At 44.7% G+C, this 19,479-nt stretch overlaps 1 protein-coding gene across 11 annotated transcripts in view; it reads left to right on the top strand.

Moving 5' to 3' along the window:
* Window positions 1-17,988, top strand: part of LOC102146235 (protein argonaute-1) — a 42,432-nt gene extending 24,444 nt beyond the window's left edge. For 9 of the 11 annotated variants that reach the window (XM_074012339.1, XM_074012332.1, XM_005543989.5 and 6 more), the window contains 8 exons: window positions 142-326; window positions 6,549-6,708; window positions 6,891-6,981; window positions 8,046-8,240; window positions 10,321-10,455; window positions 11,050-11,151; window positions 12,090-12,289; window positions 12,532-17,988. In XM_074012339.1, coding sequence (XP_073868440.1) covers window positions 142-326; window positions 6,549-6,708; window positions 6,891-6,981; window positions 8,046-8,240; window positions 10,321-10,455; window positions 11,050-11,151; window positions 12,090-12,289; window positions 12,532-12,640 — 1,177 coding nt within the window. In that variant the 3' untranslated portion in view covers window positions 12,641-17,988. Of the gene's footprint in view, window positions 1-141; window positions 327-6,548; window positions 6,709-6,890; window positions 6,982-8,045; window positions 8,241-10,320; window positions 10,456-11,049; window positions 11,152-12,089; window positions 12,290-12,531 lie in introns of those variants that run through there. The other 2 variants (XR_012422676.1, XM_074012347.1) reach the window with 2 other exon arrangements.
* Window positions 17,989-19,479: the final 1,491 nt, after the last annotated feature.

Genomic DNA, 19,479 nt, shown 5'->3' with positions numbered 1-19,479 from the left:
AGCACCCTGTCTCAAGAAAAAAAACCAAAAACCCAATCTCTCAGTGCCTCTTACAGTGCTAAACACCTAAGATGGATGGATTTTTGTCAGAAGAATTCAAGTGAGACTCACTGCCTCCTTTGTGACCATGCATGTGTACAGGAACTTCACAGACCAGCTGCGGAAGATTTCCAAGGATGCGGGGATGCCTATCCAGGGTCAGCCTTGTTTCTGCAAATATGCCCAGGGGGCAGACAGCGTGGAGCCTATGTTCCGGCATCTCAAGAACACCTACTCAGGGCTGCAGCTCATTATTGTCATCCTGCCAGGGAAGACGCCAGTGTATGGTACAGTTCTCTTGGGACAGTGATAATGGTGATAGGACTCTTCTCAGCGTAGCTCCCTGGGGTCTCCTGGGAAGGACTCAGTCTAGAGTCTTGGCTTTGACCAGAGCTGTTACTTAATGTCAGTGCTCCTCTTATAGGAGAAATAGCATGCCTGAGCCATTGAGTGATTCCAGATCCTAATTATCTGCACACACTCCTTCCCAACAACATTTACTGGGGTCCTTTGTGTGCTGGTCCTTATGCCAGGCTAAGCTGGGCCAGGTACAGAGATGGGTTGGTCTAGATTCCTATCCTTAGGAGTGCGTTGTTTATCTGGACATTGTGCAGCACAACCAAGCAGAATAGGTGGTCCTGTTAGTATCGTGTTGCCTGGTAATTACTTGGACTTTTTGAGAGACTTGCTATCTCTCCTCTTTTCCTCTCATTTTTTAGAATAGGAATGACTATATAAATTTCTGTCACAGCACTTTTCTTTTATGCCATTTTCCGTCTCCATCTCTCCTGCTTCAAAGGAGTAAGAGTTCCTCTTACCTTGTTCAACTCCTCTGTGTTCTCTTTCCCAACCCATCCTGCTACCTTTGGGACTTCATACCTTTCAACCCTCAAATATATTCAGATCCGCCATCCTAATGCACATTACCACAAATTTGCCATCTCTTTTAGCTTTTGTCTTCCTGTTTCCTTCATTGAACTTTTTGAGGCCTGGTACAGTGGTTCACACCTGTAATTGTAGCACTTTGGAATGCCAAGGTGGGAGGATCGCTTGTGCCCAGGAATTCGAGGCCACTCTGGGCAACAAAGCAAGACCTCATCTCTACGAAAAAATAAAGTTAGCCAGTCATGTTGTGCACCTGTGGCCCCAGCTACTTGGGAGTCTGAGGCTAGAGGATTTCTTGAACCCAAGAGGTTGAGGCTGCAGTGAGCCGCAATTGTGCCACTGTACTTCAGCTTAGGTAACGTAGTGATGAGACCTTGTCTCAAAACAAAACAAAAAAAACCTTTTTGAAAGAGTTCTCTGTATTCTCTATGTCTCTTTCAGCCATCTTGCCTTCTGTCTACCTTTCTCCTAAATCTCTGCACAGGCTTGCCAATGACTTTTCTCAGTTGTCCTCTTGACTTCTGGATATTTTCTTCTATCTCTCCTTATTTATTTTTGTCATTACTAGGAATCCTTGGTGTTCTACAGGTTCCTGTTGTCTGCCTTCTCATTCTGCCTTTACATTTTATTAAAATTCCCATTCATTTCAGTTGCTTCAATCATCACCTATTATTATATGTGATTAAAATCTTGATTCAACCCTTGAACCCTCTGCAACTTCTGTCTGTCCCTTTGGCCTCTCTGCCTTTCTTCTTCAAGAGGTTATTGATCACCTATTATGTATGGAACACTGTGCAAGATCTGGATATATTGATGAATAAAACAGATATAGTGTCTGCTCTTAGAAAGTGTTTTATTGGACCATCTCTTCAGTAGTTTGTCCTCTCTATAAACCTTGTCTTTCCTACTTCTGTATTTGACATCACAGTTGCTTCTAAGTACCTTCATTCAAACTTTGGAGACAGTCTGTCCTTTTGCTTCACCTTCATTGTTCTTCTTCACATTTTTCTCAAGATAATATGCCCTGCTCTTGATCCACACTTCTCAACTGAGTTCTAACCTTCCTTTTTTTCTTTTTTTTGAGACAGAGTCTTGCTCTGTTGCCCAGGCTGGAGTGCAGTGGTGCCATCTCAGCTCACCGCAACCTCCGCCTCCCGGGTTCAAGTGATTCTCGTGCCTCAGCCTCGAAAGTAGCTGGGATTACAGGTGCGCACTACCACTCCTGGCTAATTTTTGTATTTTTAGTACAGATGGGGTTTCACCATGTTGGCCAGGCTGGTCTCGAACTCCTGACCTCAAGTGATCTGCCCGCCTCGGCCTCCCAAAGTGCTGGGATAATAGGCATGAGCCACCATGCCCTGCCTCAAGACTTTCTTGAATGGGTTCCAAGTAAGACTTTTTGTGACTCTACTATCAAAAATATCTTCATTGGTTACTATTAATTACTGCATAAAGGGTTTTAATGGACCTGATCTTAGTTTAATGTTTTCAGCTTTATCTTGCACTGTTTGCTTGCCACTCATACTGGAATGATTGCTGGTTCTGGAATTGTTGAAGAGAGCTGAATTTGAATTTAATCCTGGCTATACCAGTCAACTGGCTTGGACACATTACCTAACCGTTCTGAGCATCATGAATTAATTATATAAAAAGCAGAATCTAGCACAGTGCCTGGCATGTAGCTGACACTCTGAGTGCTCATTTCTTGTCTGTGGTTTTCAATCTCTGGTTTTGTTCACGTCATTTGCCTTTACTTGGAATATCTGTATCCTCTTCTTCTTGTCCCCCACCTTGCCCTTAAAATTCTCTCCATCCTTTAATACCCAGTTTAAATACTACTTATTTTTTATTCTTGACATTTCACCTGGAGAGTGAACTTATCTCTTTCTGGATTCCTCTAGTGTATCAGACCACTGATCAGTTACTACCTTACTTGATACTTTGTTGTGGAGTGGATCCCATTCTGCTCTGAAATCTTTCCTCTCTATATACACACCTAAGGGAGTGCCTTTCACTGATATGATACTTAGTAATTAACTTATGGAGAGAAGTTGTTTGATCTTCAGTCCTTGTCTTTCTTGGGCCCTTGTATGGATGATAAGGATGCTTTTTAGGAGAACTTCCTTGAGAAAGTATTCATGTTTCTGATTTCCCTCCATTAAAGGGAAAATCCAGTGTTTTGGCTTGGGAATGGTACAGCATGCTTGGGAAAGGCAGTACTTACTCAGAATTTTCCCTTTCCTGGGCTCAATTATGTTACACTTCTCTCTAGCCTCAGATATTTTATTGGGACCTCGAGTTTCTTTCATTTACATGCAGTTCCTTGATTATATCACCTGGACAATCTAACTGGTACTCTTTTTCTGCTGGCTTAGTTCCTAGGCAATGGAGTCATTTGCCTGGGAACTAAGCCAGCAGAAAAGAGCAGCCGTCAGACTAAAGACCCTTCACCATCCCTCCTGGGAAGCTGGGTAAAATGGCATCCTCCTTGTGATGGTCAAAGCAAGGTCCCATTGGCATTTGGTTGCCCTGAGAGTGTACATTTGCCCTGTTCTGATCAGGTAGTATACCTATCCTGTCTTTAGTATATTTAATTGCTTCCTCTCCACTAAACTGATATTTTTTTTTTAATGTAAACTTTTTATTAAATTGTATATATAGAAATCTTACATGTTCAGCTTAGTGATATTTCATAAAGTGTCACAACAGCGTAACCAGCACCCAGTTCAGCAGCAGAACCTTACCACAGCCCGAGTCACTACAACCTCCTACCAGTGGTAACCACTATTCTGGCTTCTAATACCATAGGTTAGTTTTGCCTATATTTAAACTTTATATAAATAGAATCATATAGTATATACTTTTTTTGTGTCTGACTTCTTTCATGCAACATAAAGTTGTGGTTTGTTATAGTTTTTCCATCATATGAATATAACACAATTTCCATCTATTTATCCGTTCCGTTAATGTACATATTTGGATTGTTTCCAGTTTTTGACTATTGAAAATAATGCTTCAGGCTGGGTGCAATGACTCATGCCTGTAATCCTAGCACTTTGGGAGGCCGAGGCAAGTGAATCACCTGAGGTGAGGAGTTTGATACAAGTCTGGCCAACATGGTGAAGCCCCGTCTCTACTAAAAATACAAAACATGAACTGGGTGTGGTGGCGGGTGCCTGTAATCCCAGCTACTCGGGAGGCTGAGGCAGGAGAATTGCTTGAACTCGGGAGGTGGAGGTTGCAGTGAGCTGAGATCATGCCACTGCACTCCAGCCTGGGCAACAGAGGAAGACTCTGTCTCAAAAAAATAATAATGATAATAATAGTAATGCTTCAGTGAACACTCTTCTATGTGTCCTTTGAACATATATAACCATTTTTTCTTGGGAGTATATCCAGGAGTGGATTTTAAGTATATCAATTTATCCTTTCACCAGCAGTGTATAAGAGTTCTAGATAATGCCGGGCGCGGTGGCTCACGCCTGTAATCCCAGCACTTTGGGAGGCCAAGGCGGGCAGATCACGAAGTCGGGAGATCGAGACCAGCCTGGCTAACACGGTGAAACCCCATCTCTACTAAAAATGCAAAAAAATTAGCCGGGCGTGGCAGCGGGCGCCTGTAGTCCCAGATACTTGGGAGGCTGAGGCAGGAGAATGGTGTGAACCCGGGAGGCGGAGCTTGCAGTGAGCCGAGATCGCGCCACTGCACTCCAGCCTGGGCGACTGAGCGAGACTCCATCTCAAAAAAAAAGAGTTCTAGATAGTTTATATCCTTACCAAACTTGGAATCCATCTCAAAAAAAAAAAAAAGAACAGGAATCCCGGGGTCATGAAGATACTATTTTTAAGTGTTTTTTTTTTTTAATGATTAAAAGAAAATCATTCATGTTTAGAATTAATCTATCTCTAAATGGAGCAAAAACTGTTGCTTTTCTTTTCCATGGCAGTGGTGCAGAGCTTAGACTCTTAGCTTCCTACCCACACTTGGATTCAGCAAATGTACCCAGGGTAAAAGCAACTGCTGAAGATAGCTCACCTCTGAGATTTTTTTTTTCTCCCTCTCTGGAATTTTACCCCCTCTAGTTCTTGTTTTCTCAGCATTCTCTGCTGCCTTTAAAAAGATGATTTTTATATTTTATCTGGCTTTTCTGAGTGCTATCTGTAGAACTGGCTTGCCACTATTCCATCTCTCTTGGAAGTAGATATGATCTTTTTAAACATGCTCAAATCTCTTCCATTGAAAGCATACCAAATTGTTGGTCAGTCCTACATTTTCTTCCTGATACCTTAGATCACCACAACAATTTTTGCCTCTGTACACTAATTTTTTTTTTAACCTTAATATCACTAATTCCAGAGGATATTTCTGGTCCTGATTTTACCTCATCTCTTAGACGCATTTCACTTTGTTGACCACTTGCTCCTTCTTGAAACACTCTCTTCCCTTGGCAGTCGTGATACAACATTATCTTGGTCTCCCTTCTAGCTTTCTGGATTTTTTGTCCTTTGCTGACTCATCTTCTTGTTCTGCCAATACTGGGAGTTCCTCAAGATTCAGATCTAGGTTGTCTTCTCTTTTTACTATGTTATCTTCCTTAGTGATCTCAAGATCATGCCTTCAACTACTCTCTGTACCTAATTATCACACAAATTTGCATCTCCATTTCAGACTACTCTTTTGAGCATTGAACCACGAGACCCATTCGCTTAGTTGATATCCTTACTGAGATGACCAAAAAACTACTTCAGACTCAAAATGTGTCACAAATAATTTATGGCCTATTTTTATTTTATTTTATTTTATTTTATTTCATTTATTTTTCCAAGACGGAATCTTACTCTGTCACCTAGGCTGGAGTGCAGTGGTGTGATCTCGTCTCACTGCAACCTCTGCCTCCCAAGTTCAAGCGAATCTCCTGCCTCAGTCTCCCAAGTAGCTGGGACTACAGGCGCGTGCCACCACGCCCAGCTATTTTTTTGTATTTTTAGTAGAGACGGGGTTTCACTGTGTTAGCCAGGATGGTCTCGATCTCCTGACCTCGTGATCCACCTGCCTCGTCCTCCCAAAGTGCTAGGATTACAGACATGAGCCACCGCGCCCGGCCCTCACCCGTCTTGTTAATCTAAGCTACCCTTATATCCTCTAATAGGTCAGTCTAGTGACCACATTCTTTCTCTTACAACATGCTCCCCTTGTTCTTTTTAGCTGCTATGGTCTTTCTGTTTCTCAGACACGTCTTGCTATCTTCTAGCAGGGTGCATTTTTGCATGTTGTTCCCTCTGCCTAGAATGCTCTCTCTCAAACTCCCTCTCCTCTAAGTCCTTTGCTGTCCTCAGATTTCATTTCAATCATTACCTACTCAAGAATCCTTTCCTGACTAGGTTTTTATTTCTTATTTTATGCTGTCATTGTTCCATGAAGTTTTCTGTCGTGTCATTTATCAGTGTTGTAATTTTCACAGTTTTTAAAATTAGTCCCTATTTAGTAAGCACTATGAGAGCAGGGACCTTACATGTTTCCTGTCATCATTGTGTTCGCTAGCACCTCATACACTGCCTGGCATCTAGTAGGCATTCAGTAAATATTTGTTGAATGCACTAATCATTTCTCTCCCCGCCCATAGCTGAGGTGAAACGTGTTGGAGATACACTCTTGGGAATGGCTACACAGTGTGTGCAGGTGAAGAATGTGGTCAAGACCTCACCTCAGACTCTGTCCAACCTCTGCCTCAAGATCAATGTCAAACTTGGTGGCATTAACAACATCCTAGTCCCACACCAGCGGTATGAACTCTGTTGTCCACTTGCCCTTTTCAAGGTACCATGCTGGGAATTGATGAAGAGATAGGACCCTGGCCAGGCAGAGTGAATCAGACACAAGGGGGAGAAGAGCAGAGTGGGTATTGGATGGTGCCAGCTAGAGAAGACCCAACGCCTCACCATTTTGTTTTCTCTTCCTTGCTCAGCTCTGCCGTTTTTCAACAGCCAGTGATATTCCTGGGAGCAGATGTTACACACCCCCCAGCAGGGGATGGGAAAAAACCTTCTATCACAGCAGTGAGTGATATTCTCCAGCTGCCTCATAAAGTTCTCCTCTTCACTCTGAGTCCTCAAAACTGCCCATGATTTCCTTCCCTCAGCTCTGGCTCTTGACCCTTCATAAGATCTCCATTTAGCTCGCTATTCCCAATTCCCATTCCCTTGATATGTCATAAAGGTAGCTCTGTATGGTGTCTTTTTTCAGGGAGAGTAGTGAGAGTGTAGCCAGAGACTTGACTCATTCTGCATCACTCTTGCTCTGCATTTGAATGTCTGTCTCCCCATGCCTGCTTTTGGCATGTAGGAGAGGGACTGTATCTTCTCTGAAATCCCTTTAAAGGGAGTTACTTAGTTGATGGGACTATCCTTTCCTCTGCCCATCCTCACTGTGTAATAGATTAGATATTTTTCCTATCTCTCTCCTGACTTTTCTGCTCTTTGTCTCCTAGGGGCTTCCAAATTGCTAGGGATCAGACTTCCTTTCCCACTTGTGTTTCCTAAACCCTCACATTTCTGTAGGCACACTGGTCTTAACCTCAGTAAGTGCAGGGAAACCCTATAATACGCTTATCCCTGTTTTTCTTGTGGCCATCCCTCCTAGGCTTTGGCCACTGTCTCCTTTCTAAATGGCGTTTCTTCCATCAACCACAAGAACACTGTTACTATGGTCATGATTCCTGGGTAGATTAGCATTTGAATGGGAAAAAGGATAAACTTGGGACTGGAAGAGGCCATTGTTTGATCTAGTAGTACTAAACCTTCACACGCTCCTCTGCAAAGGGTAGAGAAATCAATTTATCAAGTACCTACTGTGGGCTAGGCCCTGTGTAAGGTGCTTAATATGGACTGCAGTAGCACTGCAAGCAGGTGTTCTTATCAACATCTGAGAAGGGGAAAAAGGATCAGAGAGATTGAGTAACTTCTGCTTGTGTGATAGAATAGAGATTGAAACCAGGGCTCTTTGAATCCCAAGCCCTACTCATTCAGTTGCAGTTTTCTTGCTAAGAAGCCTTTCCACAAACCCATAGCCTGACAGTGAGGGTGAAGGTTCTAGGAGCTAATCCTTTTTCTCTGACTGTCAGGTGGTAGGCAGTATGGATGCCCACCCCAGCCGATACTGTGCTACTGTGCGGGTACAGCGACCACGCCAAGAGATCATTGAAGACTTGTCCTACATGGTGCGTGAGCTCCTCATCCAGTTCTACAAGTCCACCCGCTTCAAGCCTACCCGCATCATCTTCTACCGAGATGGGGTCCCTGAAGGCCAGCTACCCCAGGTAGGGCCCACAGTAGGTGGAGAAAACCTTCACATCATGGCTGGAAAGCTAGGTGCTACTACCTTTTCTAAGCTATTGGCACTGGGAGGTGTGTCACTTCTTCGGGAACTTTGCTAAATGGGGTAGACTTGGGGGCAAGGATGGCAACTGAGGGATGGAGTATACAAGCATCTGTAGATTTTTCTTCTCATAATAGAAGACTCTCAGTGCCTATTTAAGTAGTTGGTTCCTGTTGGAGACTGATTGTTTAGACCAGTGATTCTCAAATGCTAACTTACATTAAGATCACCTGGAGGGCTTGTTAAAACAGTTTTAAGGGCTCTACCCTTAGAGTTTCTGATTCAATGAGTCTTGGATGAGGGCCAAGAATTTACAATACTGACAAGTTCTTAGGCGATGCTGATAGTCTGGAGATTGCATTTGAGGACTAATGCTGTTTTGACCTTCCTTCATAATACTCCTCCTATTCATTCTCACTGCCAGTCTTCATTTTTTTTTTTTTAACTTCTATCCTGAACTGGTATCCTTGACTACCGTTTAATAGTATTATAATTACTGTTCCAGTGAACTTCTTGTGTGCCATGAACTGTGCTAAGCACTTCACGTTTTTTGTGTGTGTGTGTGTGTGTGTTTTTTCCTAAATCTGAGAGGAAACATGTTTTATTTAATGCTTTACAATAGTCCTATGGAATAATAGTGTATTTACATTTAACAGATGAGAAAACAGGCTTGGAAATGTTACATGATTCTTTAATGTCATCAAAGCTAATTAGGAGTGGAACTGGGATTCATACACATTGGTCTGATTCCATAGTTTATGCTCTTAACTGTTAGGCCCAGTTTCTATTTTTCTTTTTTCTTTTTTTCTTTTTTGGCGGGGACAGAGTCTCACTCTTGCCCAGGGTGGAGTGCAGTGGTATGATCTCAGCTCACTGCAGCCTCTGCCTCCTAGGCTGAAGTGATTCTCTTTTCTCAGCCTCCCAAGTAGCTGGGGCTACAGCTATGAGTCATCACATCCAGCTTATTTTTGTATTTTTAGTAGAGCTGGAGTTTCACCATGTTGGCCAGGCTGGTCTCAAACTCCTGACCTCAAATGATCCACCCGCCTTGGCCTCCCAAAGTGCTGGAAATACAGGCGTGAGCCACGGTGCCTGGCCATTATGCCCAATTTCTAAGTCATCCAGTATTTTCTAAAATATCAGACACATTTATCATATCACATATCTGTTCAGAAATGTCTAGTGGCTTCACATAGCTTTGGGTTAAAATTCAAACTGCTTAGTAAAGCAATCAGCAGTTATTAAGCCCTACTAGGTTTTCTGTGCTTTTACTTAATTGTCTATCTTAGTCTTCATAACAGCTTTGTGAAGCAGGTCTTAGTAACATTAACAGATGTGGAGAAAATGAGACTTAGTGGAGTTTAATAACTTGCCCAATGTAATACAACTAGTTAAAGCTTAAATTTACGTCTAATTGATTCCAAAGTCTATCGTTCTGTACCATACAGTTTTGACCCTCTATATCTGACATCCATGGCCATAGGAAACTATTGCCTATGATTATTTACTTCTAGCTTTTCCTTTAGCTAGCCCATTTTCTAATAATCCTGCTTGCTTTGTAGGACTGAATTCACCTACTCTCTCTGCACCCATTATGGAGCTATATGTCTGCTCTTCTCTGGTGGTCCACAACCTGTCTGCTCTTGGAGCCCAAAAGAGAACTCTCATTAGCTGCCTGATCCTGAGTGAAACTAACTTTGGGCATTGTAATTTTAGTGATTTCTCTGTGAACCTTGGTTCTGTGTCTTGATATTAGGTCTCTTTATACACAAGAACCAGATGTTTGTTGTCTTCTGATGCCAAGGCTCCTGGCCAAGGTTTTATAGGAACATATTAAGTGAACTGAGTATAAGGCTGCTTTTGACAAGAAGGGCCTATCATCTCTAATTGTTGAGCATCAGCATATAAAGGGAGACTGAGCAAAAAGCTATATTACAAGTGGCAATTCCTTAGTTCAGAAGGGTATGTGAACTCAAGAGGAACTGTGTGTTTCTTTGTTTCCCTCTCCATTTTGTGCCTAGATACTCCACTATGAGCTACTGGCCATTCGTGATGCCTGCATCAAACTGGAAAAGGACTACCAGCCTGGGATCACTTATATTGTGGTGCAGAAACGCCATCACACCCGCCTTTTCTGTGCTGACAAGAACGAGCGAGTGAGTGAGGGACTGAGACCTCCCGTCCCCTCCTTCTGTCTCCCTTATCTTAATAGAGAAGAAGCCCTTCAGATAAAGGCTGGGGATTTAGTCCTTGTCCTGTTCATCCTCCCTGGCCCCTTCCCTCCTCTTAGCTCTTGTGGTCCTTCCTCTACCACTGCCTTCACTAGTGTCCACCTCCTCCCCTCTTTCCCTTATACTTCCTTTCCCTCCTCCTAGCTCCCTGGCCTAGACCCCATATATAGACCAGCTCCCAGAGAAGGGAAAGGGAACTACCATTTATTGAACTCCTCCTATGTGCCAGATACTGTACAAGGCGTCTTCCTCACAGCAACCCTGTGAGGTAGGTATTATTATTATCTCCAGTTTAATCTCAGAAAGGTTAAATGACTTGCTAAGATCATACAGCTAATAGGACTTGAACATAGGTCTGTGTGACTTTAGAAGCATATTATTTAAAGATTCAGTACCCTCTGGGAATAGCAACTTTGGCTTTGTTCTTGGGATTTTGGTGAAGTCAGAGTAGAATTGAGCCAGGGTCCTAGTTAGGGCCAGGCAGGTCTTGGGATCTTGGTTGTGTTTGTCTCTATACAGATTGGGAAGAGTGGTAACATCCCAGCTGGGACCACAGTGGACACCAACATCACCCACCCATTTGAGTTTGACTTCTATCTGTGCAGCCATGCAGGCATCCAGGTAGCTGGGCTATATCTTGGGGTTCCAATGGGTCAAAGATGAATTGTTTATTCACATTGCCTCTACAATATATCAGTCATCACTGAATGACATCCAAATTATGTTCATTTGTTTTGTTTTGTTTTGTTTTGTTTTATTTTGTTTTGAGGTGGAGTCTTGTTCTGTCCCCCAGGCTGGAGTACAGTGGCACACTCTCAGCTAACTGCAAACTCTGCCTCCTGGGTTTAAGCGGTCCTCCTGCCTTCCTGCCTCAGCCTCCCGAGTAACTGGGATTACAAGCATGCGCTACCATGCCCAGCTAATTTTTTTTTTTTTTTTTTGAGACAAGAGTCTCGCTCTGTCGCCCAGGCTGGAGTGCAGTGGCGCGATCTCGGCTCACTGCAAGCTCTGCCTCCCAGGTTCACGCCATTCTCCTGCCTCAGCCTCCTGAGTAGCTGGGACTACAGGCGCCCGCCACCACGCCCGGCTAATATTTTTTGTAGTTTTAGTAGAGATAGGGTTTCACCGTGTTAGCCAGGATGGTCTCGATCTCCTGATCTCGTGATCCGCCCGCCTCGGCCTCCCAAAGTGCTGGGATTACAGGCGTGAGCCACTGCGCCCGGCCTAATTTTTGTATTTTTAGTAGAGACAAGGTTTCACCATTTTGGCCCCGCTGGTCTTGAACTCCTGACCTCAAGTGATCCACCCACCTTGGCCTCCCAAAGTGCTGGGATTACAGGCATGAGCCATTGTTCCCGGCCAGGACTGCTCTCTTAATAAGCCCTGAGTACACTTGCAGGTTACCTTTAAGAAGAGTGCTTTATGACATTGGTAGTTTTGCATCCGCCTGTTCATGGGTGAATTATCTACCCAGCCGTATTCTTAATAGTGATCCTGTTCCCCTATTATCAGCCATCTCCTCTGCTCAGCCTGGGACCCTCATCTTCCTATCTTCCCAGGGCACCAGCCGACCATCCCATTACTATGTTCTTTGGGATGACAACCGTTTCACAGCGGATGAGCTCCAGATCCTGACATACCAGCTGTGCCACACTTACGTACGATGCACACGCTCTGTCTCTATCCCAGCACCTGCCTACTATGCCCGCCTGGTGGCTTTCCGGGCACGATACCACCTGGTGGACAAGGAGCATGACAGGTGAGACCTGGGATCAGGTTGGCCTCCTTTTTGCTTCAGCCTGTTGTGCCAGATCTTCTCAACTTTCCTTGGGTAGAAGGAAAGGAGTGCTGTCCAATTTGGTGTCATTGGGCTTCTCTGCCCAATCCTGGGTTGGGGTTTTCTCTTAAGTTGGTATGGGAATTGGCATCCCAGGGCTGGGTGAGGGAATTAGCAGCAGCTCAGTTCACCAGGAAGGACTTCTTTCATCTTTTCCTTTTCAGTGGAGAGGGGAGCCACATATCGGGGCAAAGCAATGGGCGGGACCCCCAGGCCCTGGCCAAAGCCGTGCAGGTTCATCAGGATACTCTGCGCACCATGTACTTCGCTTGAAGGCAGAACGCTGTTACCTCACTGGATAGAAGAAAGCTTTCCAAGCCCCAGGAGCTGTGCCACCCAAATCCAGAGGAAGCAAGGAGGAGGGAGGTGGGGTAGGGAGGAGTGTAGGACGCCTTGTTTCCTTCTGTAGAGGTGGTGTAAGAGTGGGGAACAGGGCCAGCAAGACAGACCACCAGCCAGAAATCTCTGATATCAACCTCATGTCCCCCACCCCTCACCCCATCTTGTCACATCTGGCCCTGACCCCAATGGACCAAAAGGGGCAGCACTGGTGCCCACCATACACACAGGTGTCTCATGTGACTCACAGTGCTAAAGACTCATGCTTGACAGCTTGGTAAGGTCAACTCTGTAGCCCTGCAGACAAAAGCTGGTTAGGTTTGGGTTTGATACTTTAGATGGGAAAGTGAGGGGCTTGAGAAAGTGGGTGGGAGGAGGGAAGGATTTTTTAGGAGCCTTAATCAGAAAAGGACTAGATTTGTTTAAGAAGAAAAATGAAACCAGACCCAGATCAATATTTTAGGATACTAGATGTTTTAATGGGTTCAGAATCCAGTTTGTAGGAAGATTTTTTAATGGTTTTGGTTGCTCCTCCCCCAGCTGCCACCCCCCCCTTCCCCTTATTCCTCTCTGTCCACATTTTCTGCCCCACCTTACTTCTCCTCCCTGACAGACATCCAGCCCCTAGTAATACTTAAGGCACTATGGCACTTAGCTTTGAAGTGACACGACCCTGTCTTCCTTCCGCCCGCTGGTGGGTAACCAGTGCCTTCCCTGTAACGGTAATGCTGCAGAACTGCAACCTTTTGTACCTTTCTTTGGGGAATGGGGTGGGGGTGGGAGAGGAGGTAGATGGGGAAGAAATACCCCAGACCCAACAAACCTCCAGCCAGAAAGCCAGCTATTTTGCATTTGAAGGAATTGACTTCCTCATTCATTGAGCTTTTTAAAAGATCACAACCTCAAGATGGTTAAAATCCATTGACATTTGCACTTTCAAACATGACAAGTCTCGGAGCTGCTGAGATGACTGGCCCCTGGCCTTTCCACTTATGCCTCCTTTTCTCCTTGTTCCTCCTACCTCCCACCCCACCCAGGTCTGGAGTTACTTTCATAGCATTTTTCACTCTTGGCTTCTTTTCTCCCTTGATGGTCAAGTCTCTTGTGTTTCAATATTTCTTAACTGGGGTGTCTTATAACAAAAAACTCTTAGGTCTAAAATGAGAAAAAAGAGAGAAAACAAAATGTTATTTTTATACCATAACTTGAGTGTATTGCCAAAATTTGGAAATCCTTCCCATGCCTGATGAGTTTGTATCCCGGAAACATTGAGCCATCAGAATGAACTGTGTACCTGATTTGTTCTCTGACCTGGCTAGGTAGGGAGGGGGTGGTTATCACCCCAAGATGGGGTCCGGGCTCCATCCTTCCTCTGTGCAGATAATACCTTTCTCTTGCTGTAGCCTCCCTCCTCTGCACTGTCCTGCACTCTTTCTTGCAAGTGCATCTTTTTCCTTCCTCTGGACTGTCCTCTGACCCTTTGGCTCATCCTAGATTCCAGTGTGTCCTGTGGACAGGCTGGGGAATTTTGCTGCTCCCTATTGCTTCTGTTTACACAAATGAATTTTTCCTGGTTTCCCACTAGGGCATGTGAGTGGGTGGCATGAGCTTTTTTTTTTCTTTTTGTCTTGAGACATGGGGTTTGGCTGTCTTGCAGGACTGGAGAAGGTGGTGGTTCTAGCTTGGTCTCTGCTGGCCTTGAAGCAAGCATCCCCCCCTGCCCTTTTTCCTTGACTGTTCATTTTTTTCCTGCCCCACCGCTTGGGATGGGGAGTTGCAACTTCAGTGTGGAATTTCCTCTTTTTGAGGAGCCTGGGTTTGGATCTATCTGATCTGGTGATGAAGCCATGATTACTTTAGACCTAGCCCAGGCTTGGAGGCCAGCTGGAGGCAGGAGGGTCTAAATCCTGGCCTATAGAGTTAGAACTACCGTTTCCTCTCCTCAGCTGCTCTTGTATGACCCGGATTTGCTATGCAAAACAATCTGTCCCAGGTTCTGTTCTGGTTGGCTACATTGTTCAGCAACTCACAAAACGTAGCACAAACATTCATTATGGAGAAAGCATCAGGACTGTTGAGTAACTCCTTCTTTACTTTTTTCCTGCTGGCTACAGCATGGGGTGCCCTATAGGCACAAGCCCAGCTGAAGAACAGAATGGAGGGCTCTGGGAGGAGGCAGCTCACTGGAGAGCCTACATTCCTTACACAAGTGCCTAAAGAGAGTGATGCTAACACTCCATCTGCCCTGTCCATTGCCTTCATATACAGTCTACTTCGTGTTCTGTCACCCTTTGGGGAGGGGAGCTCTTCTGGGACAGTGGGCTCTGCATGTTCTCTACTTGGGTACATTTTGGGGCTAGGATCAGGGCACTATTCCTGGAGGGTCCAGTCATTCACCAGCATTTGCAAATGTCCATAGGGAGCAGGTGGCAGCCTCTACTCCCAGCAACAAGTTTGTGTTCTCTCCTTTTCTCTCTTTGCCTCACTCTCTCCAGTTGGTTATCAGCTGGGGCTTGAAATGCATTTTTAGCCCTTTGGCATGGCATATGCCATTCAAGAAATAAAAAAGCAAGAGAATCAGCTTTGGGCAATGACAAGAAATGACTTCTTACTCTGATTTTTTTGTAAAAAAATAATTTTTGAGACTTGAAAAATAACCCTGACCTTGAGGATTATTCTTGTTTGAAAGGTGGTGGATGCAGATGGAGAAGTGGTGTTGGCAGCAAGCTTTGGCTCATGTGGATTTGGTTTAAGTGGTGCTTCTTACCCAAGCTTCAAGGAAGTGCTTGGGGGACCCCCAGCCTCATCCTCTCAGATGGGTCTCTTGCTCCCTTTGTACCACTGTTTTGCCTGCCTTTTCCTCTTCTCTTTTTCCCTGGCTTCCTTTCCCTTTTCTACTATTCACTCTGCTTGCTTGCTGGCCGGCCTGCCTGCCTGCCTGCCTGCCTGCCTGCCTGCCTATGTGATGATGAAATCTCTGCATGGCTGCAATGATCCCACTGTTAGCTGGCAAGGTCAGGCTTAGCTCCTTGACTGCAGACGACCAAGAACCTGTTCCCCAAGCCCAGAGATGTTCACCTGGGCTGGACTGCCCTCAAGCTTATACGAGAGAAGAGCAACTGACCTGCCCAACTTGTGTGAAGTCAGGAGGGTTTCTGGCATTTTCCACACCTGTCCACTCCTTGGAGCTGGTTTCTCTCATTGCTTTTACTAAATCTGGTTCTTTTTCTCTTTACCTGGGGCCTGCCTTTTCTGAGATTGTCTTAGGGTTGAGCTACTTGGGTATCCTGGGCTTGAGTGTTAGGGGATGGACATAAGGGAAAGAGTGATGAGAAGAGAATGGAGAGAATTTGAATAAAAAGTGGGAAAGGAGAGAGCCCTGTTCTTTGATTGTTTATCCAGTCCAACCTGATCCATTAGGGATTGAGGTGCTACACTGGCCTCCAGGGATAAGCCTGGGGCTATTGTTGCTGGGAACTTATGCTTAACATAAAGCCGAAGAAGAAGGTACCTAGAATTTTGAAACTTCCCTAAAAAGCTCCTAATGCCCACCTGCTAGATAGCTTCTCTGTGGCCTCCTATTTAGCTAAGCAGCAGTGTTTTTGGATACTTCTCTTCTTCTGTTTGTGAATAAGGCCAGCACTCAAGATGGGCAGACAAGGGCACGCTATTAGCTGGCCCATAGGATATCTGTAAGGCTGGTGGGACAATTTTGGACCTGGAATCCTGTGAACTAACAAGGTTGGAAGTTTCTTCCCCTTCAGGGTAGAAAAATCATCTCAAACTAGCCAAAAGGCAGTTTTGGAAACTACATTGGGGGAAGTTATTTTTATTTATATATGGGGCCTAGGCCAATCCAGGATGGTAGCTGGAATACCTTCCTTCTTAAAATCTGATCATGGCAGGGATATGCAGGGCACTTTTTACTGTTTGGCCTTCTAAGCAGATTGGGAAGGAGGTATTTTCTGGTTTCTCTTTCCTCCAACTTAATAGGACTTGCCTTCTCCCTGGGCAGGGAGAGAGGCTGGGTTGGTGCTCTCCCCTTACTCTACTCACACTGACTTAGAACCTCTGGCTGCTGTTTGGGCATCCAAGAAAGGGAGGGGAAGGAATGAGCTAAAAACAAAACAGAATGAGGTGGGAAAGGGAGATTTCCTTCTCTACAGAGGAAAATAGGAAACCCTCCAAGAATTGTGCAAGTAAAGACATTCGTCAAATGCACTGAGTCCCTTGGTGTAGTAGCAATAAGGAAAAATGAAATTACTTTCCTGTGCACACAGTCCAGCCTAATTGGTGTGTGATGTTGCACTTAGCAGCCATGTGGTGGGCATGTGTGACTACTCTGGGTTTCACTTTAGTTTCTAAACTTTTTATCCCTCTCAAGTCCAGCATGGATGGGGAAATGTCTCTGGATCCCCACAGCTGTGTACTTGTTTGCATTTGTTTCCCTTTGAGACTTGTGTTTGTGTCCTGCTTTGAGCTGTACCTTGTCCAGTCCATCGTGAAACTATCCCAGCAGCTGTAATGTACAGTTCCTTCTGAAGCAAGCAACAGCAGCAGCAGCAGCACAATTCTGTGTTTTATAAAGACAACAGTGGCTTCTATTTCTGAAGTGCGGTCTTTCTCTTTTTTTCCTACCAGCAAAACAAACTTCTGGGACTGATTACATCTCTAATAGATTTTAGGTGAGAATAATACTGTAGATTGTTATGCAGGAATACTTCACAGGGCCTCCATTTATTCTTCATTCAACAAACATGCAAAGTACTGTGCCAGCAGTATTGTGGGGAGGGCAGGCACAATTCAAAATGAGGAAAATAGTGTCTGTCTCATTAAGGGAATTAAGTTTGGTAGGGGATATGACTAGCCAACTGGTCCCCTGGCATAGGAGAAAGATAATGAGGGAGTGGAATAAGACTATAGCAACGAATATAGGGAGGAAGGGACAGGTTTGAGAGACAAGAGATAGAATTAGTAGGACTCGATGGCTGGTGGAAGACAGGAGTAGAGGTTAGCTCCCAGGTTTCTCCTTGAGCATAGGAGTGTGTTGGGACATTCTGCCAGTCAAGATGGGGGTGGCAGGGGGAGACTGTAGAAGGAAGGTGGGGAGTTTTTTGAAGAAAGACAATGTTGTGTAGACTGAGTTTTGGGGGCAATAAGGGTAAGGTGTCCAGTAAACACAGGTTGGTGCTCAGGTAAGACTGTAAAACTGCATTTATGGATACGGGAGTCATATAGATGGTAGTTAAAGCCATAGGCATGAACAAGTTAGCTTAGAAAAAGAGAAGAGAAACATAGTATACAACCCCCTAAGAAACTCAGGATGGGGCGAGGAAGTAGATCTTAAGGTGACAGATCACTGGTAGAAAGCTTGTGGGTTTAGGCCGGGCGCGGTGGCTCAAGCCTGTAATCCCAGCACTTTGGGAGGCCGAGACGGGCGGATCACTAGGTCAGGAGATCGAGACCATCCTGGCTAACAGGGTGAAACCCCGTCTCTACTAAAAAATACAAAAAGCTAGCCAGGCGACGTGGCGGGCGCCTGTAGTCCCAGCTACTCGGGAGGCTGAGGCAGGAGAATGGCGTAAACCCGGGAGGCGGAGCTTGCAGTGAGCTGAGATCCGGCCACTGCACTCCAGCCCGGGGACAGAGCGAGACTCCGTCTCAAAAAAAAAAAAAAAAAGAAAGAAAGCTTGTGGGTTTTTTGTTTCTTTGTTTAACCAGTTTAGTGAGGTAGGAGAAGAAATCAGAGTAGAAGTTTCATGAAGGGTGTGATTAACAACATGAACTGCTGCAGAGAAGGAGTTCTTTTTTTTCTGTGTGTTTTACCTTTCTGCTCCCCATCTGTTGGGGATCTTATAACTCTATGACCTACTTAGGTTATTCTCCAGTATTTCTTGAAAATGAGTATTGGAAAAACCAATTCTAAAATGGCTAAGACTAGGACTTTCAAGTTCCCCACAACTACCACCAATTAGGAGATAATTGTAAAAGAATAAACAAAACCTAATTTTGTTCCAGTGTACTAGATAATAGTAGAATACTATATTTATTTCCATAACTTGTCTTCTTTAGAGCCTGTGAACTCCTAGGAGCAGAAGCTATATTCTCTTCATTTTTGTCATCTCAGGGTCATGGCATATACCAACGGATCAGTATGTGCAAATAGAATTGAAATAGGCTAGTAGTCTGTAGTTTATGAGTATGGGCTGGGTGGGCAGCAGATCAAGAAGTGATAGGAGTACACAGGATGAACTCAGAATTCCTGAAATCTTTAGGTAAGCAGATACTTAACCAGATTATCGTTGTCTTTTCCCACTCACCCCAAATTGGAGGTATTATGGTTTTGTACTTTAAGCTGGTGGTATAATTGTCAAGCATGTAAATTCTGGCATTCTTCCTGGTACTGCTAGAGCATTGTTATTTCAATGCATGGGGGTAAGAAGGCTCAGAGAAGGATTCTGGCAGAGGGCCCAGTGAGAAATCATCAGTGGTAGCCAGTGTGTACATACGTGGACCTAGCATTCCTCTGGAGGCCAAGTGTTGTGAATTGGCCTGTGGCTATCACCTGGCAGACTCCCTTGGGAAAGAGCTAGCCAGCCCCATGCTTCTTTTCAGCAGCAAGGGTTAGGGAGGTTGGTTGAACTTGAAGAGCAGATTAGACATGGAGCAGATTTTGCCCAGTTGAAATAAGACATAAATTTATGACCCCGAGTGAGGCAGAAATAAAGTACTTAGCAGGGGGAATGGGAGGATGATGATTATGGCAAATTTTG

Source organism: Macaca fascicularis, chromosome 1 (genome assembly GCF_037993035.2).
Source record: "Macaca fascicularis isolate 582-1 chromosome 1, T2T-MFA8v1.1".
Classification (NCBI taxonomy): domain Eukaryota; kingdom Metazoa; phylum Chordata; class Mammalia; order Primates; family Cercopithecidae; genus Macaca; species Macaca fascicularis.
Note: the sequence above shows the minus strand (reverse complement) of the source record. Positions and strands in the feature narration are given on the sequence as shown.